The 27901-nt window shown below is 60.6% G+C and overlaps 1 protein-coding gene across 9 annotated transcripts in view; it reads left to right on the forward strand.

The window, feature by feature from the left end:
• RGS12 (regulator of G protein signaling 12) overlaps positions 1-27901 on the forward strand; it is a 93211-nt gene that overhangs the window by 32593 nt on the left and 32717 nt on the right. For 8 of the 9 annotated variants that reach the window (XM_036227440.1, XM_036227441.1, XM_036227442.1 and 5 more), the window contains one exon: positions 16694-16715. In XM_036227440.1, the coding sequence (XP_036083333.1) occupies positions 16694-16715 (22 nt within the window). Of the gene's footprint in view, positions 1-4344; positions 6227-16693; positions 16716-27901 lie in introns of those variants that run through there. The other variant, XM_036227445.1, reaches the window with a different exon arrangement.

The raw sequence follows: 27901 nt of genomic DNA on the forward strand, positions 1-27901 counted from the left end.
CTGCAGTGGGCTTCACCACGGCCTGCGCCGCGGATGCCACGCGAGGCCACGGCGTCCGCCAGGGCCCACAGCCTGCCCCGTCGCTGTAGACACCACGGTGGCCCCTGCGCTGCAGCAGCCTCCGGTGTTTCTGCTTTGCAGGGCGGGAAACTGTGGCCGGGCACCCCTGCCCAGGCGCACGGACTTGTCCCAGGCCACGAAGCCCGCTCCCCAGGCAGGCCGGCTTCAGAGCCGAGCCCCCGGGCAGACGCCAGACGCACGTGCTGCCTCCCCCCGGACGTGGTCTGTGCGTCTGTCCTTCCAGCCTCTGCCCGTCCCGCGCCGTTCCTGCAGCTGGGGGTGCGCCCTACTCTCTGGGTGTCGCTGGCCAGGTGAGAGACGGTCGGACAGGTGGCGTCGGCAGGAAGATGCAGGGCAGGGTGATGGGAGTCGGGGCCAGGCCAGGTGCAAGGCCAGGTGCAAGGCCAGGTGTGTGGCAGTGGGGTGGGCCCCCTCGTGTGCCGTGGCCAGGCGGCTGCTCTGAGGCGGCACCTTCATGCCAAGCTCTTGAGGCTAAGAGGGGCCAGCGCATGCAGGCCGTGGGACAGGGGACAGCCGGGTGTCCAGGAGCAGGAGGGAGGGAGGGCCAGGCTGAGAGCTCGGTTTCTCCTCCGTGTGGTGGAGGCTCTTGGGAGCCGCGCCCAGCGCCTGGCGCCGGTCGGCCTGGAGGGGCGGGGCGCTGCCCCCTGCAGGAGGTCATGTGGCCTGTTTGGCCGGCCCCTCCACGAGTCTGTGAGACTCACCAGGATGGCAGCGCAGGCCCCTGGAGGCCGGACGGCCACCTTCTCTAGCTGAAGCTCTGGGGTTCCCAAAGACTGGAGGGGCCGCCAGGCTGCGGACTAGAAAGGGGTGGGGCCGGCCTGGGCAGAGGGGCGGTGGCTGGGGCCAGGTCCCGTGCACACAGTGTTGCTGGGCCACGGTCACGCCGTTCGCACGTCTGTGCTGTTTCCACACCGCGAGGGCAGAGCAGAGTGGCAGAGACGGGCATCTCACCCACGAAGCTGGGGCATTTACTCCTGGCCTCTCGAGCAAGCTTGCTGTGCCCTGGGTGGGGCCGTGGTGGCAGGCAGGCGGGACCAGACTGTGGGCGGGGCCGCCAGCCCCTTCCCCATGGCCCAAGACACCACTTCTCCATACTGGCCTCTGGCAAGTGCCAGGCCCACCCCCCTGCTGCCCTTGGACTCCCTCGCTGGCAGGAGCCCCAGCATCCCAGACCCGATGCACTTCAAGCTCCTGCTCCTCACCGCACCCCTGACAGCTCCTTCGGCCCCTTGTGGCACCTCCAGCCCCCTCCATCTTGGTCCTTCCTCCGCATCGTGCTCTAGAAGAGTCAGTGCCGGAGGAGCCCCGCTTGTTGCTCTCCCTTGGGCTGGGCCAGGGGGGCCCAGGTGTTGATGGCCGGAACGGGCAGTACCGGACCTGGACAGCAGGGGGCGCAGAGACCCCGCGGTTTCCTCCAGAACTTGCCCCAACTTCCCTCCGTAGGGGGCGGGTGGGAAAGGGGGTGGATGGGGAGGGGGGTGGGGGGGGTGGGCCTTGGCAGTGGCTTCCTGGGTGGCACCCGTCCTCAGTGCAGTGCTTTGCTCCGAGCTGCTGCTTTGCTTGCTGTCAGGGAGCTGTCACCCGGAGCCCGCCAGGGCACCCTCGCTGGACCTGAGACTCGTTGAGGCCGCCGTTGCCTTCTTTGGCCCCTGGGGTGGTTGGGTCGTTCCTGCCAGCCGCTGCCTGCATCGGGGAGGCTGGGCACAGTTTGGGGAGGTCACATGATCCAGAGTGCAATCTATACAGACATTTCAAAACAAGCTTTTTAAAAACTCTTCTTTATTAAGTTTGTTCTTTGCTATTTCTGGGAGAGTTTGACTTAATAGGAGTTTTTGTTGTTCTCATCTTTCAGGTACTCATCTGCCCTTCAAACCATTGGCGTAGGAAATTATCTTAATTCTCTCTGAGACCCTATTAACTGAGGCACATACTAGAATTTCTCAGCGCCTTGGGTGTCTCCTCATTCGTGGAGTGTTCACTGAACACCTACTATGTGTCGGGGCTTATTCTGGCTCAGGGGACGGCAGTGGAGAAAGCGATGCCACCCCTGGCCTCGTGCAGCTGGCCTCCCGTCCGGTTGCAAACACCGAATGCGCGGATGTGCCCAGTGTGCGCGGCAGCGAGCAGGACGTGGGACAGGCGAGTCGGAGCCGCCTTGTGAGGGGTCCCCGTGGCTCCGAGTGGAGAATGGACAGTGGGGGCTGGGAAGGGAGCGAGACAGGGCTAGAGGCCGCGCGGTCCAGGCAAGGGCTGGGGCCTGGGCCAGGGAGCTGGCAAATGGCGAGACTCTTGACCTGGGGTCGGGGATGGCGTGGCGTTGGGGGTCCTCAGGGGCCGCAGCCAGGCCCAGCTTTGGGAGGCATGGGAGTAGGGGAAGGGGGGGGGCGTGCTGCGGTTTCCTGAGCACCTCCCGTGGCGGCCGCAGACCCTCCCTCAGCCTATGTCCGCCTTTCATGGTCTTGGCGAGCCTCACGGCGTCTTCGCTGCAGGGCCCTGGCCATCTCTGGGCAGGGGTGGGAGTGGGGGGTGATCCCTGCCTGCTGGGGGGCGCGGGCCGCAGGACCGACTGGAGCCACATCCGAGGGTCTCCCTGCTTTCTGCACCCATCTCCCTTCTGCTGCTTCGCCCCTGTAGTAGGGCAGGTGTGTCTGACCCCACAGGTTCCAGCCGCGTCCAGGACCGGGAAGTCCTGCAGGGGCCAGGGCCCTCAGGAGGACGCGCCCCTTCCCCTTCCGAGCGTGGCGTGGGCCTGGGGCAGTGACTCGTGGCCACCGCGAGGGGACCCAGAGGAAGGGGGACCTCTTGGCAGATCCCTCACAGGAACTTTCCGCTGCCCAGGCCCCCGCGTCCGGACACCCCTCAGGGGGCTCATCACTGCCCCTGCAATGGAGACCCGCGCTCCTGTCTTGCCCATCCTTTCTGGCCGGCCCCTCCCCGGCACCCTGAGCCGCCCGCAGGGCCCTGCCCACGCCCCCCACCTGCCGGTCCCCAGTGCGCCCCGCAGCCAGCCCGCTCGAGGAGGCCCTGGGCCGGCGCGGGGAGGAGGAATCAGGACTTTCAGGCTCCCCTTGGCCCTGCGACCAGCCCGGGCCCCGTGAGCACTTTGTCGTCCTGGCACCGTCCTGGGACCCGCGCGCGGCCGGCCGGTGACGGGCCGTGTGCGCGCACCGGGGAGCGCTGGCAGCAGCTTGGGCGGGAGGCCGCGCTGGGGGGGGGGGGACGCCCCGGGGCCGGCCCTGCCCCTCTGCTTCCAGCAGCTCAGGGTCGTGCCGGGCTGAGCCTGCGCGGCCTCGCGCCCGGCCGCTTCCCTCGTGCCCAGGCCACACTCCCGGCCCGGAGGGAGGAGAACAGACGGGGGTCGCTGGTGAGCGGCCGGTGGCGCCCGTCCCGGACACGTGCCCGCAGTGGCTCCCGGGACGCGGGCGCCGTGGCATCCACGTATTGCTCCGCGCCAGGAAGCCAGGCTCAGGCTACCCAGGGCGCCGTCCGGCACAGGGGAGTCTGTCCCCAGACTCGTGGCCCCATCCCTCCCACTCCTTCCTACAGACAGCAGAGGAGGGAAGGTTGACAGCAAACGGGGAGACGGAGAAGGCCCGGGAGGGACAGGGGAACCTGGGGGGGCAGCAGCGCTCGGAACCCGACGGGGCCAGCCCCTTTCATCACCGGAATGGGACGGCCACTCGGACCAGAGGACACCACTGCTTCTGCGAGGACGGGGACGTTCCTGCCTCAGTGACTAAAAGGAAAACAAGTTGGGCACCCAGGAGCCACCCTGGGTCCCTCGGAGCCCTGGGGCCTGCAGCTCCCGCGTCCCAGCTGGGGCCCTGCAGGCAGCAGGACCTCCCTTCTCAGTCACTGGTGGCCCAGGGCGGGCTCTGCGGGCATCGGGTCCAGGGTGCTGCTGCCCCCCGCTCCGGCCCGGGCACCACCACGCCCTCCAAGCTCTCTGACTTAGTAGACAGACAGACACCCCTCGGGGACCAGCGAGAAGTACCAGGGCCACAGGCGCAGGCTCCCCTGACCCGTGCAGCACGCACGCTCCTCTCGCCAGTGTTTCCTCTGAGAGTGCACGTGCGTGTGTGGTGAGGGTGCACGCGTGCATGGGTGTGGGTGCACGTGTGCATGTGTGTGGGTGCGTGCATGTGTGCATGTGTGCGGGTGGGTGCACGTGTATGCGTGTGGGTGGATGCACATGTGTGTGTGGGTGCACATGTGTGGATGCACATGTGTACATATGTGTGGGTGCGTGTGTGAGGTGCACATGTGTGCATGTTGTGTGTGCGCACGTGTGGGTCACATGTGCAGGCCTGTGTGGGTGGGTGCACGTATGTGTGAGCGCACATGTATGCATGTGGATGGGTGCACGTGTACACATGTGGGTGCACGTGTGCGTTGTAGGGTGAACTGGGCAGAGGGAGCGTGAGGGTCAGGGGAGTGTGGGGGGTGCCGGATCTACTTCATCCGCCCTCTGGGCTGGGCTGGGCCTGCAGCTCATACCACACAGGCTCCAGGCGCAGCTTCTCTGCCTAGTGCAGCTGTCTGGGGAGGGAGGTGGGCTTGCTGGTGACGTTTGGGTACCCTAAGGGCCTGGTTCGTAAGTGACAGCCTCTCTTCCTTCCCACCACCCCATGGTCGTGTTTGATTCAGATAAACAAATCCTAGTCCTGTGACCCGGGCACAAGGGTGTGTGGGCCATGATACTTGATGGCGAGGCCCCTGCAGGCCAGGTGGGCCGCCACGGGGGGCCCGGGAGCGGCGCTGGAAGGAGCGAGGCTTCTCTTCGCGTGGCTGTGTCACGGCCACGCCCCTCCAGAGAGGAGCCGTTCCGCAGAGGGGCGTCGGGGCCACCTGGGCGGGTCCTGCCCAGGCCCGGGCGGGCTGTGGGCTGCCGCCGCCATCCCTGCCGCTTCCCCTTCAGTCCCAGCTCTGCCCCGCAGCCTGCCGTCCCTGCCCCAGCCCTGGGCTGGCCCGCTCCTCATCCTCGCCAGTCCCTCGGTGTCCCCGGCGTCCCCGGGGTGCCAGGCCAGGCAGTCCCTGTGCTCGGCTATGGTGGTGAGGTGGCGATGAGGCCTCCGACCGCCTCTGCTGCTGCTTGTTTCACATCTCCCTGCACGCGGCCTTGAGCAAAGCCATGTGAGGGTGTTTGAGCCCAAGCCCCTCCGCACGCTGGACCTTGCAGGCAGGCATTGTGCGTGCGCCTCGAACACAGAGCCGTGGGCCCGTGTTGCAGACTCTGCTTGTGTGGGGTGCTCAGTTCCTCCCAGCGGAGAGCCAAGGGGAGGGCGGGCTCAGCGCCTTCCCAGCTGGCGACCTGCCCCAAACCCTGGGGCCATCACCCCGGCCTGTTGTCCCCTTGGGCCCTGCGTTGGCAGCTCCCTCTGACATTCCAGGAGCACGGCGGGTTCCCGGAGTCTGTTCCAATGAGCCCTGGACGTCCACTGCTGTGAGGCTGGACGCACGGGGGCGCGAGCGGTTTCCCCTGAACCTCCGGTACACTAACGGGGAGCTGTGCAGTGGTACCTAGCTCTAGAACTCGTTTTTTCTCTCTCTTTTGTAACCCGGGACCTGTCATGATTCCCTTGCTTTCAGGCCGTGTCAGATGCTGGAAAGCAGACGGAGCAGATGATGGAGCAGGGGCATGGAGACAGGTTTAGGGAGACGCACACCCCGTGGGCTGGCACCCACAAACTCATGCATATGGAAGCTTATAATAGCATCAGCGACTGTAATTAAGGATGCGAACTGCACCACGCTGCTAGAAACACAAATTCTCTGCAGCTGTTGTACTGACTGAGCAATCACCCCTATCAGCTGAAGTCTTGCTCTTCCGACTTGGTAGAGGAAACACTTTAGAAGCGGCCTCGCAGCGCGATGTGCGTAAGCGGCTTTTTTTTCTTTGTATGAGAGAGAGTCTGAATCCCTGGCCAACCACCGCTTCCTGCGGTGTCCTGTTGCCATGGGTTACGAAAGGAGCTAAATGGAACTTCATCTGGAATGTCTTTAAACTTCTCTGCCGTGCACAGGCATGCTGTGGGGTTAAAGGGTGCATTTTAGAGCTGCGTGCCTAGTGAGGTTCGGAAGTTTTCTTAAGATGAATTTGGGAAAAGGGTTGTCAGAGGAAACGCACATTTCAGATGATCAGCAGGTAAGTTCTTCCAGCTGTTTCTTGTCATTTACGCAGTTGTCGGAAATCTTGGCTACTGCTGTATTTTCAGCCTGTTTAGTGAACGGTAGCTTTTAAGTGTAAGTTTTGAAAATGTTTCTTTTGTGCCTGCATCATGGAGCTTGAGGTGGGTCCCGTGGCGATAAGTGTCAGGACCACGGCCCATCAGCCAGAGCGGGGCCGGGCGGCGGGTGGGTCACGCCGGGGTCCAGCCCAGCCTCGTGGGGGGCCACCCTGCGGGCAGTGAGCCAGCCTGGCAGAAGGCGTCGGTGTTGCCCCGTCCCTACCGTGGGTTGGCAATGCTAACTGATCTTAGAGATGACTGCGTTTTGTTGAAATGTTAAATTTCAGCTAGATAAATGTATTATAATCTGCCATACTCTTAATTACTATTATATATTTTACATTTGTAATTGTAATGAGTCGAATCTGTTTCTATACATACATCGGGAACTATTGACAGTCATATTTAATGATGATTATCTGAGCTTACAAAGTTGAACTGATTATAAACATTTTTTAAAGGATCGAGATTAAATAAAAAGAATAATTTTTATTTTCCTCTCATGGCTGTGCTATGTTGATTAGAGGTGAAAATAAATGTAAATTATCTACAGAAGATTGTCGCTAATTACTAGGTACCAGTTTTATAAATTTATCCTTTTCTGAGACTTGTTTCATCTTGTTTCATCTGTACGTTTTCTCAATATCTAACCGGAACCTTCTGTAGAGAACCGAGGAGGCAGACTCGTTCAGATGTGGCAGGTTTGGAGGTTGGGTATAGGGAAATGAATGGCATTTTTCCTTTTAAATAGAAGACAGAAATAGGTCTGCCGGACGGGTCAAGGTGCCGGACGGGTCAAGGTGCCGGACGGGTCAAGGCGCCGGACAGGTCAAGGCGCCCGCTGACAAACGAGGTGCAGCTTTCACTGTGCTCTGTGAACACTGAGGTGCCTTTTGGAAGCCCCTGAACTGACAGGCAACGTGCTGGGGAGAGGAGCAGCCTGAGGGTCCCGGGCGTGTGGCCAAGCTGTGTGGGCAGGGACGCCGTCCTGCCGACCCACCGCACACCTGGGTGGGACGTGAGTTTGGGCAGATTACGGCCTTAATGGATCGATTAGCCACTTAGTTATTTCTGTGCCTACGTAGGCTGCGTTTTCATTTCAGTAGTTTATTAAGGCAAGTTTTAGAAAATGTTTTATTCTGAGTGAAAAAAAGGTCACAAAAAATTTGCCTTTGTACTTGTCTATATAAATAACTTGAATTCCTTTCGAAATTTTTGCAAATGCTCAAACTGGCAAATCAGTTGTTTCTGTGAATGTCAATACCGTCTGGTTTATGGTTGTACTTCAGCAGGAGAAACCGAGCTGCTCTCTGCTCTCGTGTGGCGTGTCGTGGTGGAAGGTGGGGGTGACGTACCACAGCTCTGCTGGCCCCAGGGGCCGGTGGGGGGGAGGGCAGCCACGGTGCTTCCCCCCGTGAGTCATGGGGCGGGCCAGCCCTGCGGCGGTGACCCATCGCATGCAGCAGGGGCAGCAGGGCTCTGGCCGGCTCCCAGCCGCACCAGCTCTGTGATTATAAGTAAATTGCTGCTCCATCTGAGCCCCGAATTGTTCATCTTCAAAATGGGGGTGTCACGAGAACGCTGGCCCCATCCAGAGTGCGTGAGTGCTCAACACGAGCTGTGCTTTGCCGGAGCGTTGTGGAGGCTCCACGTTCCCTGTCAGCTGCTCTCCTCATGAGGTGGAGGATTCGCAAGCCTTTGAAGGAGCCTTTCCCCCAAATCTTTAAGAAGCACAAAGGAGAGCCGACAGGGTCAGCCCCAGAGAGTGGGAGGCTCTTGCAACCAAGCGGACAGCTCACAGCTGCCCCGTCTTTTTAAAAGCGAGATGCGGCCTCAGCGGAGTTTGGAAACGCACATGTTGTTTGCCGTAACACGGCGGTCCATCGCACTTAAACCACGTCATGATGGGCTGTCGCAGGCCCGGGTGCTGCCGAGATGCCCAGGGAGGAGACACGGGAGCCCGCGGCCCACGAGAAATGCGAGCCGCCGTGGGGGACAGCGTTCCCGAGCGCCCTGCCCCGCCCCCAGTCCGGACCTCGGGCTGGCACCCGGAGCCCCCAGCGTGTCCGGCGGAGCCAGGCTCGGGACCGGGTGCTGTGCCGCGCCGGGCCATCCCCCGGGGCAGGGCTAAGGCCAAGGCGGCGCTCGCTGTGGCTGCCGGGTTGCGGGCCCGCGGGGCCTGGGCTGCGGGCTCCCTGAGCGGGGCGCTGGGCGGAAGCGCGCAGTGCCGGACACGCTGTCCCCGCCACCCTCGGAGCTGCAGGAGCAAGTCCCACCGCAGCGAGCCCCGCTGCCCAGGGCACTGCTGGCCTGGCGCTCCGTCCCCGAGCCCCTCCCGCCGCCCTGCTCTGCTGTCACGTGGCACCGGCCGCGCCGCGATGGCGGCCTCCTTCGGCGCCCTGCTCCGCCGGCCGGGCTGCGTGGGGGCTGTCACCGCTGCAGTCTGTCCTTCCTTCCCGGTCGTAAAATACGGGTTCCCCTGTGTCACGTCTCGCTGGGAAGCATGTCAGCTGGCACGGCTTTGCCATGACTGGTCAGGGGCCTGGGGGCTGCCGGAGTCTGAGGGAGGGGACCTTCCAGAGACCACAGGTTTGCACCTCTTGGTGCACTGGGGCTCTGTGCCAGATCTGAAGAGAAAATAGGCTGGCACCATAAAGAAAAAAGTCGAATATTCTTTTACAGGCAGCATGGAGTGGCAGTGGGACCACAGTGGCCTGGGCCGTGGGGGCAGCGGCCGGGACCCCCGGAGTGGCTCCGGGGGTGCAGCGGACATGCACCAGCCCCCACAGGGAGGCCCTGGGGCGGCTGCAGCAAGACAGACCCGGGCGAAGGGCAGGGCTCCGTGTCCGCGCAGGGGAAGGGAGAGCGCCAGGAGGGAGAGGGCCCGGGGGGCGGGGGCGGGGGCGGGCCAGGCCGGCTGTGACACCCAGCGCAGCCCTGGCTCCAGCGGCCCGGCCCGCCTCCCCCCGCATCGCTGACCAGCGCTCTCAGCCCTGCCCTTCTCACGGGCCGGCAGGGCTGAGCGGCGGGGCAGGAGGTGGCCCCCTCTGCAGTCTCAGCCCAGACTGGGTCCCAGGCTGACCAGGGTTCTGGGGGGACCGCCTCGAGGGGTGTGGGGCGCGGGGCGCGTGTGCGGACGCGGGACCCGTGGGCCGGGAGCCGCGTGCCGGGCGCGCCCTGCTGTGGGCTGACGTGCTAGAGGCGCCAGTGCCACGGCCGGTGACGTTTGACGCTCTTCCAGCCCAGACGAGCCGACTCGTGTGGCCCGGCTGCTCCCCGACGTGGGCCAGCGCTCCCACAGGACTCCGGGGAGCCCCGCCCCGCATGGCGGGAGGGCGCAGCCCGCCCTCGGTCCTGGGATTCTGCTCTCCAGCACGTGCGGGGGGGGGGGGGGGGGAGCTGTGCACCCAGGGGAGCCCCGGGAACCAGACGCGGCGCCACTTCCTGAAGGCCAGTGTCCGTGCTGACTTGACCTGCAGGCATTCAGCGCTGTCCTGTTGGGATGCTGAGTCCTAGGCGTCGCCCCGGACCCCTCTGCACTCCCCGCCCCTGAGCTGGGCACTCGGTTTGCGCAGCGGGCGGCCGGGTTACGGGATTCCCGCGCAGAGCCAGATGTCCACGTTGGACCCCGGCGTCCGTGCAGAGCCCTGTGCGGCCCGTCGGGCTGCTGCTTCCGACTTCTAAAGTGTCGGGATGGCTTCTCTCAGCCGTCACCCAGGGCATGACGGCAACATTAGCCGCCGCAGTCTAAGGAAATGCTGCCTCTGTGGGTTGGCCGGGTTCGATTTCTTCTGATTTTACTGAAGATCGAAGTGCCCCCTGGGACGCGCGCACGTACGCCACGCACTCCGGAGAGACGCGCGGTGTGCTGCTGCGCGCCGGGCCCGGCTCGCGCTGGCTCACGCCACGCGGCTCCCCGTCCGCCTCCCGCTCGGGCTCCACGGACTGCAGGGCGCGGTGCCCTGGTGGCAGTGCCCGCCTGGGCCACATCCCTCGTCTGGGTCTGGCCGACCTGTTCGTCACTGCGTGGCACCGAACACACCACCGTGCCTTCGTCTCGTCTTCACCGTCCCTCGGGTCACAGAAATTCTTTATTGTGAACATCATGGTGTGAACTTCAAAATATGGGCCTCGCCACCGCCTCCCGAGCCTTCTGCCCAGTCCTTTTTGGTCGAACCAGCTGGAAAGAGGTAGTGTGTGCATGCACGTGTGTGTGCGCACATGTGTATGTGTGTGTGTTTGTGTGCACATGTGTACATGTGTGTGCATGTGTGTACGTGTGTGCACATGTGTCTGCATGTGTGTGCGTGGGCGCCTGCGCCCTCGTGTGCGGCATGGAGAAAGCTGGAGGTGGAGAGAACACTGGAATCCTCGTGTGGGGACGGGCCGTGGAGCACACACAGCCTTTCCTGCGCAGCCCCTGCCAGGTCTGTGGGAGGGCACTCCTCTGTCTCAGCCCCGAGGAACCCAGGAGCGTCCCTTGAGGACAATCGTCAGGGTGGTGCTGGGCCTGTCTCAGGAGCCTGGCAAAGGAAGCCGAGAAGGTATAGGTGAAGCCGCGGCTGGGCGGGCTCACCAGGTGAGGCCACAGGCGCGAGCTGGGTGTGGGGGCGGCGGCGCTGCAGGCCGAGGCGATGGGAGGGGCTGGGCCCTTCCGGCACCGGCTCTCAGCCCACGGTGGGAACCGCACCAGGACCTCGCACACACGTGGCCCGCGTGCTCACGCGCGCGGAGCTCCGCAGCCAGGCTTAGGGACGGCGTAGACCCTGGAGCGAGAGTGGCGTTTCTCTCTCACGCCCTCCTACCCCATCTTGTTCCACTCTTTAGCAGATACCACCTCCGGCCCATCGAGTGGGTTCGACAGTTCCTCCGAGGGTCGGGGCTGGCTGGAAAGACCCCTGGGCTCGTGGGGGGCAGGCGTGGGCGGGGCTGAGCCCAGTGTCGGACTCGCGCCAGCAGGCTGGGCCCCGAAAGCGCCCTGTCCATGCCCCGCTGTGCCCTCGGGTCTGACGTCCTACGGCCCCGCCTCCTGGGGCTCCCCTGCCCCACAGGGGCCTGCCGTCTAATGCACGGGGACCAGTGAGGAGTCGTCTTAAAACTTAAGTGGTCAGGTTTTTAAAAAGTCAAGTAAATCTATATTAGATGCAAATTAGATTGTTAAAGTAAGGTTTTTCATCATTGGATTATTTATATTTTTCTCTGTATTCAAAACATTGGCTACATTTGTGCAACTTGCAGGCCTTTTGTTCCTTATATAGGAGTCATATGTGGTTGTTTCATATATTTTATGTCCAAGGTAGGAAATTTTGTCAGTGGCTCAAAATTGAACATTTATATTGCTGTATATTAATTACTATATACCAAAGTAATTTGGAAATGATGTATTCTAATAATTACTTTTATCTAATGTCACTAACAGACTCCACCTTGATATATAGCCCTCTTCATATAAATCATCTATAACTTTCTAAACATTAGTTCAAGATAAAATATCCATGGCACATGTGTGGTCCAGATTCCTGCCGGGAATAAACGCAAGTCATTGTCCACCGGACCGTCTGGTGTCCGAGGCCCACCCCAGAACTGGACAGTCTGAACTAAATCATATCACGAAGACACTCTGTAAGCTCTTTTGAAACAAATATATTTACGTTAGTGTGAATTCCAGCCTGGGAGGGTATCATAGACCTTTTCAGAGCCACCTACTCATGGTATATGTTTAAACTGTGAGCAGAGAAAAATGCTAACTGACTGGGACCTTTTTTCCCTGGCAGCTCGTTTTTGTGGCTGCTTTTCCTGTAAGTAGAACATGTGGGTTTGAGAATCTGGGAAGAACCCAAGAAGTGCAGAAAATGAAAACAAGTTATTAATACAAATTGTACTGGGTGTCAGAATAAGTGTGAGGAATGCTGAGTCTTAGCTCACAAAGATGTTCGTGGTGCTCTAGCTTGTGCGCAGACCCAGGGCTTCGAGAATGCCTGGCTTTGAGTCACACTGAGCCGAAGTTCATCCTGCTTGCCCTCTGTGGGGTATTCTTCTGGAATTATCTCTGGGGGTTTCTGAACCTTCCCTGTATTGGATTTCTTTTGCCTGTCAGCCAGGATGCACTTAAAAGAAAGGCAAACCGGGCTTAAAAAGGGTAATTGGGTCAGAATCGGATAAGTTATCAATCCCAAGGCAAATAGAAATCATTTGGGGGCTGCCTGCCTTTTCCACACTCCCTGCTGTTGGTGGGTTGCCTGCCTGCACCTCCTCATCCCCCCACACCGAGCACCGTGCCCTCTTGTCCCCTGCCAGCGCCAGCACCAGTCCCGTGGGCACTGCCTGCTACGGGCTGTGGGAGCCCCACCCCACTCTCCTTAGTTTCTGTGCCCCCGTCCCTTCCTGTGCAGGCAGCTGGACATCGCTTACGGTAATGGCACGCTCCACCATGTGTGCGGATAAACAGTAAATATTGGCCAGCAAATGGAAGAATTAGTTTTATGGTGATTCTACATTGTTTGTTTGCAAGTTAAGTGACCTGGCCGGGGACAGCCATCACCTGTTCTCAGATGTGTGTAAACGGGGAGGACAGTGGCTTTACGTGTGGGTGCTGTTAGAAGTGACTTCTGAGCCTTCGGTTCGGAGGACGTCTGGTTGGCATGCGGCCTGTTGCCAGGATAACCAGTCGTGAATGGAGAAGGTGGGCACCAGGGGCGGGGGGCTGCGCGGCGTCCAGCTGTGTCCTCGCTGACCGGCGTTAGTGGCAGCCCGGGGGAACGGCAGAACGCAGCGCCTTCGCCACGGGGGTGCGGCCCAGCTCACTTCCCGCGCCCGGAGGCCGACGCTGTGCCTCGGCTTTGAGAGGAGAAAAGGCTTGTTTGCGCGTGGACTGGCAAGGAGACGGGGGCGGGGCTCAGAGCTGGCCCCCTAATCCGGGTCCGGGGACTCGGGGCGGGGCTTCAAGGTGGAGCGGTAAAGGTTCGCAGGCGGTGCTGTGCACCGCGTGTCCTGGGTTTGAACGTTGGTTCCGGGCCTTGTTAGAACCAGGATAGGACCAGGCCGAGCTGGTTCTGTGGCTGCAGGGAGGGTGGGCAGGGCTATCCGAGGCCTCTGAGCCCTTACTGGCGCCTCCAGGAGGACCATCAGCACACAGAGGCCACCAGCCTGCAGCTCCTCAGATGCCCCAACGTTCCTTGGAGTTTGGGGGTCGCACAGCGACTCAGATGGGGACAGGGAGGGAAATGCATTCGAGGCTGTGGCTTGGAGAATTGAGTCCCTCCTCCAAAATGCTGGCCCCTGAGACACATGGAACCCCGGACACCTCTTCTGGTGGGCAAGCCGGGGAGTTCCTGAAGGGACAGCGTGGGTGGGGAGCTCTTGCGGGTGGGTCAGTCACCAAGGTGCGCTCCCAGGGGAGTCCTGCGCCGCCCTGCCCCTCCGGGGCCTCCGCGCCCATCAGCGCGGTTCTTTTCAGGTCTGTCTTCCAGCTCCCAGGGGCGCTCTGCAGCCTTCTCATCTCTGCTGTCAACCTCCCTGTGGAGGGTTAATGTCAACTCTGTGGTTTTCCCTGTCGGACATTCTGTGGGGTTATTTTTCAAGTCTGCCGCCTTACTTCCTCTTTTCGTTATGGCAGCTTTTACTTCTTAACAACTTCAGGGTTACTCGAGGCTGGCTTAGGCCTCAGTGTCTGGCGGCTCCTCGCCGCGGTTTTCCGGGCTCGCGGGGGATTTTGACTCGGGAGCTCATACTAGCGTGGGCTCGTTTTGCGGAAGCCGCGGGCCTCCGCCGGGCCGCCTTCTGCCCAGGACGCGGACATCCCCGCGCGGTGCCGGCGCCGGCGCTGTTTTGCTCACTGCTCCCTGTTCCCGTCCCTTCTCTCCTCCCTCAGGGACCCCCCACTCCTTGCGATCAGGACTATATTAAAAGCCGTGCTTGTTACTGTGCTGCTTCACAACTTTTCTATAGATCTTAAACTGTCTTAAAAATTGAAGTATACTTTTGAAAAGCACGTTCGTGTCGCTTTCTCTGGATCTGCTCGCTCTGCACCGAAGGCCCCCCCAGACCCCCCAGACCCCTCAGCGGGCGAGGAGCCGGCCCTGCTTGCTGCCCCCACCTGGCCCCGCCCCCGTCTGTGGGGTCACTGCAGACGCCACTTTCTTCCGTCTCTTTCTGGTTTCAGTGACACCCCTCTCTCCTTGCTTCATGTTGGGGACGCGTTAGAGATTTTTTAGTGCACTTTGCTCCATCTGCTAAAGCCTGAGAATTTAGTTTTAATGATGATTGTAACACGAAATGAACCTGTTCTTCATATTTATGAAGTTTACATTTTATGATTTATTTTTCGGATGTTATTATTGGGAATATTTCTCGGTTCGTGCCTGGCCTTGCAGATTTCCTCCTCATCATCTCGGAATGGTTTGCGTTTGATGCTACTTAACACATCACGTGACTACAGGTGGTTTATCACGGGTGGGAGAGGGGCCGCTGTCCGTGGTGCCTGCGCCCGCCCTGGGGCGGGGGGCCGCCCGCTTCTGCGCTAGGAGCAGCCGCTCGGGCCGAGGGCGGGCAGCCAGGGACCGGCTTGCGGGGCCGCTCCTTCGACGTGTGGCAACATGAGCGTTTGAAAACTGGACACGCAACAGTGTGTGTTTGTACTATTGGAAATGTATTGATAAGGTGCCAAGACCCTTTCAAAGCATTTCTGAACCGAGACTCATGATGGTTCGAATCGTGACAGCCCCTCGGCCGACCTGCTGGGAAGCGCTTCCTGTCACCGTCCATGCTCGGTCCCTTTCTGGGAGAGGGTGGGTCACTGGTGTTGCAGGTGTGAGTCCCACCAGGTGAGGGGCTGAGACCAGGGCGCTCAGAATGGAAGAGGGTCCGCGTCTTCCATGCAGGCAGGGGCGGGGGCGGGCGGGGGCAGGCAGCTCAGACTGCGCATGCGCGGGCCCGGTGCCGCATGGTGCGCGTGGTTACGGTTAACCCGGGGCCCCTGTGGGCCTCGCCTGCTTGGGTTTTGGCCTGCGGGGTCTTACACATGAGCTCGGCTGGATGGGGCGGCCTGGGGCCTGGGCAGCGGCATCGCGCGTGGCCCCACACCGAGGAGGGCCAAGCGTTTGGTGAGCCAGCTTGTGCGGGCGCTCTTCTCCGTAACCCCTGCCGCGGTGCTGGCGGCGGGCCTTCCCCACGTCCTGCGCCCCAGCCTCACCTCCCTGCAGAGAGGCCGCGGGTCCACTTCCAGGCCAGCTCCCAGGGCTCCGGCAAGGACGGCCCCTGGGGAGGGCGTGGGTGTTCTCCGATTTCGGAGCTGGGAGGTTTCTGCACCCCTACACCCGGTCCCCAACCCCAGCGCCAGCGTCACAGGCCCCTGGAACCCACTCCTCGCCAAGCTCCTGAGTCCTCCCGCCCTGGCTCCGCGATGGCTCCTGGCGTGTGTGCCTCCAAGACCCTCTCCTTCCTCAGCCCTGGCTCCTGCCGCATGCCCAGAGTCCCCAGACTCGTCTCCTCCTCGTGGCCGCAGAGCTGTGGGGCCTGCCAGGGGCCTGCAGGCACATCCCCAATGGACTGTCTCAGCTGCCCCCACCCCAGAGCTCCTTGTGGCTCCGGTTCTTTAGGATGTCTGTCATCCTAGGACCTCCCCTGACAGCTTCTCCTTCCAGAACTGGCCTGAATCACGTCTTGTTCGACGTGTTTGTTCTTGTCCCTGATGCCTCTGAGCCAGCCACCCTCCCCTCCTCCAGTCCCTCCGCCTCCCCCGGATACCCTCCTTGGAAAGGTCCCTCAACGTGCCTGCTGCGGCCACTCCTGCCCCACTTGGCTGGGCCCGGTGGTCCAGAGCACAGGTGGGCTGCCCCCCGCACTACCATCCCCAGGGACCTGTTCCACCTCTCCGGGTCTGGGGTCTACCCTGTGCAGTGGAGGTGATCCTAGGAGCCTGGTGCCCAGGCTGTGCACGCCGAGTGTGATGTGCCATGCCCAGGGCACGGCCGACTTGCACAGCACTGGACGGGCTGCCAGCCGGCTGCCTGCCTCCTGGGCGTGGTGCGTGCCCTCCACACGGCAGTCCTTGGCTGGCGGGACCGAAGTGTGCAGACTTGCCCTCACTCGGGCTGTTACCAAGACTGTGATGTCAGACGTGCTGAGATTTGTTCTCTTCCAATGAAAATGACAATGACTTCCGCCTCGTCCCGGTGTGGCCTGGTTCACTGGCTGGGGTGGAGTTCGCTCAGGAAGTGGGAGCGTAGCTCTTGACTCACCGAGGTGTCTGGTTTTCCTGGGATACCTGCGTGGAGAGCCCGAGCCTCCCGAAGAACCTCCCAGATTCGTTCCTCGGGTGGATGTACTGTTTCCTGACTTTTGTCATGAGGCTTAATTAACTCATGTCTCTCTCTCTTTTCTTTCAGTCTGCAACTGTATCTGACGGTGGTAAGTCCCAATTTCTGATGTATATTTTTATTATTTTTAATTAAGATTTCAAACTGTGAAAGTGTATTTGCTGTTGACTCCCTCAAAAAAGGTGTTCTCTCTGCCATTTCTTGTCCCCTTGGGAGCTTGGCCAGGGCCGATGTGGGGAGCATGGCCTCACCGTCCCCTTGGGAGGTGGCCGCGGCCTGTGTTTCGGAAGCTTTTGACTGCAGACACATGGCGAACCCAGCAGCTGCAGCTGGCTGGGCGCTGGGGCGCTGCACATCCTGCCACATGCCCTGCTCGACAGGTTACGGCCTGCCATGCCTGCCAGCACGCCGGCTTCCGAGCCACAGGGGGACAGGCGCACAGCTCCGGCCGCATGCGAGCCGTCCTGGGGGTCCGGGCGGCCCTCGGCCGCCAGGCTCCCCTTTCTCGGGGTGGCTGTCGTAGGCGATTGAGGATCAGGCAGAGAGGAATCAAAACCTCATCCGTCTTCAGATAAGTTCATTTATGGGAATGACCCAGAAAGAAAATGGCCAGAGATGTCATTTCACAAAAGATTTCTCTGATGTAATACTTATCATTTTAGATCAATGATTTTTTAAAACTCTTCAAGATGATTGAGAGTTTCTTCCAAATGTTTCTTGTTTCTTGTAATACTAAAAATTTTTATGCTTGTAGGTTGGGGTTTTTTTTACATGATTTTAATCAATCTATTCTATATTTTGAGAATTGAATCTTAACATGTATCAAAAGGTACCAGCACTTTGTCTTCACTGATATGCTGGCTGAGGGTCTGAAGTGCAGGCGACAGCCAGGGCTGTCAGAGCTGGGGCGAGCGTGTGGCTCGAGGCCACCCTCTCGACGGCAAGATAAAGGGCAACGGGGTGTCGTTCTCTCAGTGCTCAGCCGGCCGGGCGTGAGAGAGGGCACATCGCGTCACACACGGGCCCGCACCTGACTGGGGCTGGAGCGGTCCCCAGGCTTGTGTTCGGGGATTTATTTTCTTCATAAAAGGACTTATGTTACCTGTTTTGTGTACAGTGATCACCATGCCATTCGATCCCTCTTAAGCTGGGGATGGGAATAACGTCCTTAAAAAGAAACAGGACCTGTGTCACCCAACCCAGGGCGAACTGAGTGGTTTTAGCAGATTACAGTCGTGCCGGCCCTTTCTACGATGCTCTCTGATTTCTCTTTTCTGGTGAAAGACTCATTTCTGCAAGAAGTTCATGTCAATTGGAGAAGTTTGCTTACTATGTCATAATCATAAATATCAAGCTTTGTCTCTGAAGTTTTCTTCTGTCAGTAATAGGTGCGAAGGCCTTGGGGAGTTTTCTTACAGGATCCACTTCATAATTTTTTAAAAGCTGCACTTCCCAGGTGTGGGAAGTCTGACTCAGCCCCGACGCCCTTTCAGGGGAAGTGGGGTCGGACCAGCGGTGGTTCCCCTCCCCGCGGGGCTTTCCGGCTCCCTGGTCCCACCTCCTCGTCTCCACCTCAGGCCCCGGTGCCACTGGGCTCAGCTCTTGTCCCTGGAGCCCCTCTGTGGCAGAGGGGGATGGGAAGAAGCCACTATTTCACCAGGATGCCTTGAATTTCAGGAACTGCACCAGACAGCTTATGATTTTTTTTATTTTTCCTTCTTCAGTTTCTTTTCTGATTATAAGCAAGAAGACAAAGTTTCACTTAATCTGCACATTAGTTCTAGGAGGTGAAATACCACATCCACTGTCTTTACCGGGAAAGACGTCGAGGCAGGAGGGCAGGCGGCCCGGGGCCACGTGGACGGCGGGGCAGAGGCCGGGCCGCACCGTGAGGGCGGATGACCACAGGGCCGCGGAGGGGCCCTGGCTACCCAGGCGCGTGTGTGTGCTTGGGCTTCCCGCCCATCTCCCCCAGACCCTCCGATTCCTGCCAGCCCACTTCCTTGGGACGCTCGGGGGAGGGGGGACGGGGCGAGGAGACCCCTGCCCTCTCCTGCAGCAGACAGGAGCCTGTTGGGAGGGTCTGGGTGGGCCCCGGCGTGTTCCCACAGAGACTCTTAATGTCTGAGGGCAGTAGGAGATCAGGCCCCCGGCAGCGGCTTCTGGGGGGAAAGCACGCCCGGATCCACGCAGTGACCCAGGACCCCACTTGGAAAGCCACCTGCTCACATGCCTGGGCGGCCAGCCCCACAGCGTTGCTCTGGTGACGCGTGAACCCCTCACTCGCAGCTGCTCTGCGCCCCATCGGCCTTGCCGGCGAGCTCGCCGGGACTCATCTTCCTGCCGGGCCCGTCCCACGTCCCACACGCCATGCTCCCGGCAGGCGTGTGCGCGGCACGGTGCCGTGGTCTCGCTGGAGCAGGTTCACAGCGCCGTTCCTGCAGTCTCCGTCACCTTAAGGTGTGGTTTCCACTTTCTCGCGAGGAGAGGGTCTCTTCGCGACTGCTCCGCGTAGGCAGAGGCCACCGTGACGGGAGGGGTCGCTGCGGGTCCCTGTGGGGGCCCAGCCAGGCCCTGGGCTGAGGGCCAGGGAGGCAGGTTCTGCCTCAAGAAAAGGAAGGACGTTCCAGCCCTGTAGAGAGGCTTAATGTGGCGAGGTGCCTGTGGGAAGTTACTCAGACACGTGTCCGCGGAGTGCCCGGCGAGCAAGTGCGCGGGGCTGCGGGGGGCGGGGAGGGCGGGTGCGGCCCCGCCCTGCCGGGGCGCCTCGTTCTCCCGTCGGGGCTTCTGCTTTCTTCTTTCTCGCTCCGGACTGAGCGCGCTGCCAGCATCCCCCTCCCGCCAGCTCACGCGGCCTCGAAAGGTTAAATGCGTTCTGCCGTTCCTGGGTGCAGCTTGGGAACGACGCGGGGTGTCGGAGAGCGTCTGCGCAGACGCCCACGTTTGCAGGCATGTGTCGGGCTGTGACCGTGGGAGAGTCTGTGACACATCCGCGCGACACCTCCGCCGTGGTGGCTTCACGGACACGCCGACTACCTTGTCCACACTCTCTCTCGGCCTCCACGCCTGCCGGTCCCACGGTCCCCCAGTCCCTGCGGCCGTGACTGTCCCTGGCCTTGCTCAGCCCCGGCCTGCGGCAGCCCGGCCCCCGCGAGCCGTGGCGTCGGCCCTGTCCCTCCGCCTGACCGTTCGCCCCTCTCCACCCGCTGGGCGCCTCAGCTTCCTCGTGCCGCCCCGGCCACGTCCTCCTGCCCTGGACTCCCATGGGCCCTCAGGCACAGGGGGCCCTCGGTGGCCTCAGTCGGCACTGTCCCCCCGGCAGCATGCTGTCCCCGGCCTGAGGCGGCCCCTCGGAGAAGCCCGGGCTGGCCACCCGCCCTCATTCCCAGGGTCGGCCCCGGCCCCGTTTCCTCCCGACACGGCTGAAGCGGCCCGTCATTTTAGTTATTCGTCTGTGCCTTTGGGTTTGTACGCTTCTCCCCACCCACTCGGAAGTGACCTCCGGGGGGCAGCTTCAGGGTCGCGCCCAGCGCCCTGCGTGGCAGACGGCACAGGAAGTGCTGCTGAACGAATGATGGAGGCAGTTGCCACATGCGCAGGCGTCAGCCGCAGGCCAGCGGGAGGACCGCGGCCAGGACGGGGGCTGCCGGCTTCCAAAGCCCTTTTCAGCAAAACCCTCTCAGAAAACAAACAGCTCAGGAGAATCTCATTCAATCAAATGCAGAAGCAGAACTGCCCAGTCCAGTCGTGGGGGCTGGGCCGGCCTCTGGTACAGCTTCTGCTCTGGGCCTGAGGACCTGAGCGTGACTCGGCCTCCTCCTGGTGGCAGCCGGGGTCCCCAGGCAAGCCGTCTCCCGCCAGCTGCCACTCGCCACCTCTCCCTACCTAAGACCGGCCAATCTGAGGTCGCTTGCAAACTCCATGCCATAGACGAACAAGCAGTAATTTCTAATATTCTTGATTATCGTTTTAACATAGAAGCTTAGACTTTTTTGAAATCAGAAATCACATGAGAAAAAGACGTATGTCTTTTAATTCTCACTTGTTTTCTGCATGGAGATGGCCTTGGATGTTACATCTACTGTCCACTCTGCTTTTCTTGGTCTGCCCTTTGTCAGCGAGTGCAGCTGGAGCCCCGCGGCGGGGCGGCAGGAAGGCGCAGGTCAGGAAGTGGCCGGGCGGGCAGCCCGGGGGGCTTTCGCTGTCACCGCAGCTCAGGAGCCCGCGGCAGGGCCCGCAGCGCTGCCCTGGGCTCATCTGCCCTCGGCCTCCGGCCTCGGCGCCCTGGCTGTCCCCGGCGGACCCAGCTCAGCGGCGGGTCGCACTGAGAGGTCGTGCTCGTGGGTTAGGGCCACTTAATAATTGTGACAAAAGTGGAATACCTTAAGTATGTCATCGAAGCCGATTATTCTGAAATCACTGAGATTATATCGGTAAAGTCGGGCCTTGTAAAGACACCGTCAGAAAGGGAGGTGTAGCAGCTGAGGCTGTGTGTCCTCGGCCGTGCGCAGGACCTGGCCTCGGGGCACAACCCGGCTCCCTGTGGCAGCAGGAACCACTTCCTGCACAGGGGGTTGGTCCTTTCAAATACTATTTCATTTCATTTCATTTCATTTCATTTCGTTTCAAGTTTCCATCTTTATTGAGGCATAATTGACAACTAAAAGTTATATGTATTTGCGGTGGGCAAAGGATGGTTTGAGCTAAGTGTGCATCGTGCAGCAACCACCATGCTCAAGCTGACTGACGCCCCTGTCGCCTCCCATGGCGACCTTTGTCTTCGTGGTGAGAACGCGGTTGGGTCTTCCCTCAGCAGAGTTCAGGTGTGCAGCACCCCGTCATTAGCCGCGCTCACCAGGCTGCACCCCAGGCCCCGGCGTGTCCGTGTCTGACAACTGAAACTTTGTGCCTCTACCAGCACCCCCCGGCCCCTCCCCAGCTCCTGGAAGGGCCATTCTGCTCTCCGCCTCTAGGAATTTGGCCATTTCGGGTCGCTTGCAGGGGCGAGGCCCTGCAGTGTTGGGCGCTCCGTACCTGGCTTCCTCCAGGTTTGCCCGTGGCGTCTCAGAGGCAGGGTTGTTTCTTTTTCAAGACGAAGTTGCGTTCCGTCGTGTGTATGCGCTGTGACTTCTTTCCCCGCTCGACTGTCAGTGGACACTTGGGTCTTTCCGTGTCCCGGCCGTCGGCAGCGATGCGGCGTCTCTCGGGGTCCTGATTTCAGTTCCTTTGGACAAACACCCGGAAGTGGGACTGCTGGGTCACATGTTTGCTTTGTTTTTAATTTTTCGAGGAACCTCCAATCCCAACAGTGGCTGCATCGATTTCCATTCCCACCACAGCGCACGGGGTCCCCTTCATTCCACGTCCTCGCCAGCACTTGCCTCTTGTCTCTTTGAGGACAGACACCCCGATAGGGTTGTGACATTTCCTTGTGGTCCTGATTCGCACTTCCCTGAGGGGTGACGTGGAGCATCTTTCCGTGTACCTGTCAGCCGTCTGTACGTCTTTGGGGACATGTCCAGTCGGGTCCTCTGCCCATTTTTAATCTGGTTATTTGTTTTTTTGTTACCGACTTGGATGAGTTCCTAGTTTATCTTGGCTGTGAATCCTTTATCGCTTGTGGTTTGCAGACACTCTGCAGAGGGCCTTCTGACTGCATGGGCCCCGCTAAGCAGCTCAGACCTTCAGCCCCCGGCACTTTCCGAGTGAGGCCAGTGGCTGGAAGAGGCTGGTGAGGAGGACCTTGGAGGCCACAGTCCCCCAAAGAGCACCTACTGTGCCTGTCACACACTGTTTGCCTTCCGCCCGGTGTCCCCCCGGTGGGCAGGTCCGCGTGTCCATCAGCGGGGGCTGCAGGAGTGACCCCAGTACACGCATGTGAGGGTGCCGACCCCACACACGGCCACGGCGTGGGCCTGGGGTCTGTGCTCAGCAGCAGGAGCCAGACCCCGACGACACGGCGCACGACCGTCCGAGCCAGCACTGTGGGGCGCGGCGCGGGTCCCAGGAGGCGGGCCGCCCGGCGGGGAGCGGAGGTGGCGCGGCGCGGCGTGGACGTGCCTGGCTCCAAAGCGGACCATCCCCCCCCCCGGCACCGAGCCTTTAATGGCCCCTATATTTTACACATTTCAAATCTGAGGAAAATGATCCTTTGTTAAGTAAAACAGAAAATGTTTTTAAAAAATCAGCCCAGATCCAACAGCCCAGAAATGGGGACCGTCACTCGGGTGTTTCCACAGGGAGCCGCCCAGCGGGCGGGCCGCAGGCCAGAGCCACACCGGACGCAGCGGCGCCTGCCTGGTGTCCGGCAGCGTCCCCACTGTGGGCCTCGGCCGCACTCCGGCCGCTCCCGCGGCTCCATCACCTGTGCCCACGTCTCCAGAGTGTGGCTCAGCTCTGTGCGGAGCCTGGACAGCTGCTCCTCACGCCCCTGACACAGCCTCCCTCCCCGTCCCACGGCTCCTGCCGCAGGCTCCTTCGGTTTACCAGGGAGGCTTCCAGGGGCCCACGGCGGGTCCGAGGCCTCCATTTCTGCTTCTCTGAGAAGGGCAGCAGGTTCCCGTTATACTCACAAGGCAGTTTGATTGTAAACGGCTTTTTTCTATATAATTTAATTTTCAGACATTCTCTTTCCTATTTTTTATTGGTTTTGTAATAGTCTTAATTTTGCCCTCAACTTGGTTAGTCAACTCTGCATTCTTCTGTTTCTCTCAGAGAACATGAAGAATTTTAAAGTTCTTTAAGCTGCATTTCCTTCCAGACCAACTTCACGTTTGCCCTTTGCACGTTACATGCCTCCTTTCATCCATCCATCCGCCCACCCATCCGTCTGTCCCTTCGTCCGTCCGTCCATCCACTCATCTTTTCATGTATTCACCTGCCCACCTGTCCCTTTACGCATCCACCCGTTAATTCCTGCATGAGCCAGCGGTCCCCACGGCCCTATCACCGCGCTTTCCCGCGCTGACATCCTCAAGTCCAGAGAGACCGCGGCGCTGGGCCCACGCCCTTGCCTGAGCTGAGGTCCTCGGTGCCGGCGGGAGCTCTACCCACAGGAGTCTGCCCTTGACTTTCCCCAGCTTGCCCATCGTTCCACCGGTTGTGTTTTGTGTCAGGCAGACGTGGCAAAGTTGTACTCAGAGGCTGGTTCTGTCCCTTGCTGCAAGAGCCCATGGCTAGGGACCGCAGGCACTGGCGTGGTGGCCGGGCCCGGCTGCTCCGAGGGTTATCCTTCCGGGGCGCACGGGTTAGCACTTCTGCCGACCAGGGAGTCACCTGGCCATGGAAGGGACAGACGTCGCAGCATCTCCAGGGAGCCGTTTGGGGCAGCCGGCTGTGCCCGGCCCAGACCAGAGCTTTCGGTGTGCGCAGACTCCCAGAGTTGACAGAGTCAACGGCTCCTTGTCCCAGCTGCCTCTCCCCACGTTCTTATCGATGAGCCCCCAGCAGGGCCCGCGCTGAGCTGCTAGGTGCTTGCGAATGACAAGATGAGAGATGACGTCCTGGCGGGATTTACTTCATTCTTATGTCAAAACAACTGTTCTGATAAGAACAACTTATTTTTGTCTTTGTCATAAACAAATGGGTTTGGAATCATATTCAAGCAATATACAACGCTGCCTTAATGAGAATGTCCAAGATTTTGTTAACCTGCCGTCCTTCCCCAGGACGACCTCCGGGAACCTGGAGATGGGTCACACGTAGAACTTGTCAAACCCTTTTTCGAAAAAGTCTCCCCTTGGCTTTTTCCTGTCCTTATTTCTTTGTCGTTTCTGAAGCTACGGCACGAGACCGTGCCCACGTTTCGGCTGTTTCCGTTGGGCGTACAGCCGGTGTTCCGTCCCCTGCTCCCCGCACCGGCGGTGGGGCGGGAAGGAGGGCCTGCGAGCCTCGCCCGCATGCCCACGCTCCCCTGGGCGCTGTCCTGTGCAGGCTTCAGCGGGAAGTGAAGGGGGAAAGGAAGGTGTCCCGGGCTGGAGCTCTCAGGCCATCCCCGCACCTGCTCCTCCGGGCATCAGGGGACAGCAGTCTCGGTCCAGCCGCTCTGTCCCCAGGGCCGAGCATAGCTCCCTGGGCACTGCCACTGGCCCACATCTCCCCAGCGTCCATCCGCTCCTCACGCCCGGCCAGACATCCAGGGAATGGTGGTGGGAACGGCGTCACTCAGATATGTGGGAGGTCCCCATTTCCCACGCCCAGTCTTGGGGTCTCTCCCTCCTCCCCACTAAATCCAACCCCCAGCCCCGACCTGGGTCCCCTCTAGGCCTTACATTCCCATGGTTTCTGGGAGTGACGCCCTTTTCCAGCCGGGCAGATGCCACGCACAGAACCACTCCCTGTGCTCCAGTCACTCGCTGGCACCGCCTGACTCCTGTGCAGCCCGCCCAGCTTCCCTGGGCTCATGCCACGCGGTGGGGACACCGGCCGGGAAGGGAAGGGGAGGGTTCTGCTCACAGCTGACGGCTCACAGGCCGGCCTCTGAGGGCACCTTGTTCTCCGTCCGTGACTTCACCGCTGTTCCGGGCCTGATGGCATCTGTGCCCAGTGCCCATCTGCCAGGAGCACCGTGTAGGACAGCAGCTTGCACGGTGACCGGGCGCCGAGGGGCACGCCGCTGCCACGCCCGCCCGGCGGTTCGTGGTGTGCGCTCCTATACTTCAGTACTGCGGCCGAAGGAATTTGTCTTCTGTAAAACTATGAGAGAGGAAAAGGGATGTAAAGGTTTCAGAATAGCGCCGTGGGTATTTGTGCAGATTTTGGTGAATTCATATGTTCCTCATCAGAAAAACAGCGCAGCCTAATTGCACATTCTTCAGCAATGTTTGCTAAATAGTGGAGATGGAATGTTACTGTGTAATTTGCTGCGCAGAGGGGTTGTTTTAACCAGAACTCTTCATTTTGGTTTAATGTATCACATTCTTTATAGTTTGCTTTTGAACTTAAAAATTATACTCAGAATAACACAGTATATTTATAGGGTACGAGCTACTAAGTATTTGTAAACACTAGTCAGACTGTAGATTTTCGTTTTTGGAACCGTGGAGACTTGATTTCTGCCAAGATGCCTTCCAACATACTTATTTCTTTCCAGTTCTACAAGATATTTGGAGACAGTTTTTATTAGTAATTATTTATATTGTGGAATTTTTTTCAGGCAAACAGCAGTTCAGATGTCTTGAGGCCAGTGACCACATACCTACCTCCCAGAAGTAACGCGTGTTAACATTTGGGCATATTTTTTCTAAAGCATTAAAATCACAGTGGAGGTCCCCTTGGTCCCCCTCCTGTGACCATTCCTTATTCTCCCGCAGAGGCCCTACCTGGGAGCAGGTGTGCATCCTTCCCCCTGCACGGGAATCCATCATTTTGATTCTTGGGGGAAAGAGTCCTGGGACTGCAGAATGAAAAACTGTAAGGGCTGTCGCCGTGGCCCCGGGTGCCTGTCGGGAGCAGTCGCCTGCAGTAACCCCTGGATTTCCGTTCTGCCGGGGCGGCCACCCTCCCAGGTGCCCCACGCCGCGGGCCGCGGGCCGCGTCGCTGTTGCCGCTGCGTCTGCTCAGAGGTGTCCGCGTGCGGCCCCCGCGGGCCCCGGGCACAGACCGGGGCGCGGCGTTGGCAGAGGCCGGGCTGGGGTCTGCGGCTGTGGCGCAGGCGCGCCGGCGTGCGGCCCACTCCCTCCGCGGAAAGCCAGTCTGTGAGCTCGCTTGTCCCGGCCCGTGGCGCGGGGACGCTTCCGCGTGGCGGTCCCCGCAGCTGCCCCGTCGGCCGTCCTGACGTGACGCCCGGCATAACGGACTGTCCGCCCCGCCCCGCCGGCCCCTTGCGTGGCTGGCGCAGCTGCACCCCAGTCCCCTGGCTCCCGCCAGCCGTGCTGTCTGTAGGGGCTCCCTGTGGGAAAGAGGCTGGAATTTGGGGAGGACAGTGCCGGCCCACATAGGGTGTGGCCTGGCTCCCCGCCTGTGTCCTGCTGGTGGCCCGAGAGGGGCAGGGAGCCGGGCCTGTGCCCCCCCCACGGGAATCCCGCTGCGCGCAGTGGGTGTCTGCATCCTCCCGCTGACGGGCCCCTCGTCTTTCCTGCCCCACAGGTCTGCGTGCCGGGGACACGCGACAGCTCAGTCACGCGCCTCCCCGCCCCGCCTGGCGGATAGCGAGCTCAGAACACACACGGGCACATCCGCGCCAGCATGGGACGGTCCCGCTCAGGACAGTCCCCGCTGGTTTCCGATGACAGCCCTCGGTCTGGGCCAGCTCGACTGTATGAAATGTAAATAAATCTAGAACGGAGTGTAGATGACAGATGTCTGATTAGAATACTTGATTTATTTCATCATACACGGTTCCATTTTACATTAAATGACACTAGAAAGGTGCCTTCTGTCCCCACTTGTCACGCTACCACTCTACTCAAACACTTGAGGTGTATTTTTGTCACACCTGTCTTCAGGCAATGAAAACTTTTTATTCGAGAGCGACTCACATCCCCGAACCGCACACGCGCCGGCGGCGAGCGGCTTGAGGGGCTCTCGCCAAGCGAGCGCCTCCGCCAGCGGAGCCCCGAAGCCCCTGTGTCCCGCGCCGGCCGCCGCCGCCGTCCGTAAGCGCGGCCTGTTTTGCACGTGGGAAGAAGCGGGTGCGTGCGACAGGCGCGTGGGCGTCGGCTCCGCCCCCGGGACCCGGCGCGTGCGCGCGGCCGCGGCCGCCCTGGCGTCAAACGCGCCGCCCGCCGTGCGCTCGTCCGCCCTGCCGTCTGGACGTTCGGGTCGGTCGTGAGTCGCGTGCCCGGGCAGGCCGGGGCGTCTGCGTCGGGCCGCGTGACGGGCCGCGTGACGGGCCGCGTGACGGGCCGCGTGACGGGCTGCGCCGCGGGCTCCAGCGAATGCTGCCGGTTCACCGCCCGGCACCCAGCAGCGGTGCGCGCCGGCCCTGGGCGCCCGGCAGCCTGCGCGCTGCGTGTGGTCTGCGCGTCTGAGCCGGCGGACGGGTGGGAGTGCGGGGGCGCCGTTCCGCGTGCCGTTCCCCGAGGACTGGCCAGCTGAGCCCCTTTCCGTGGTTTTGGCCGTTCGAATATCTTCTTTTGTGAAGTGCCTATGCGAGACTTTTGCTCGTTTTTCTATTAGATCATCTGCCTTTCCTTGTTGATTTGTAGAAATGTAAAAAACTGTACTCTGGAAATGATGCTTGCGCTGGATTTACATAGCAGGTGAGACCCTCTGCAGCTCACCTGTGCACGTGCTTGGTGTCCTTGCCCAGGGGTTCTTCCTTTCTGGCGATGCCTG

The sequence above is a fragment of the Rousettus aegyptiacus genome, unplaced genomic scaffold, assembly GCF_014176215.1.
Source record: "Rousettus aegyptiacus isolate mRouAeg1 unplaced genomic scaffold, mRouAeg1.p scaffold_m13_p_10, whole genome shotgun sequence".
NCBI classification, from domain to species: Eukaryota; Metazoa; Chordata; class Mammalia; order Chiroptera; family Pteropodidae; genus Rousettus; species Rousettus aegyptiacus.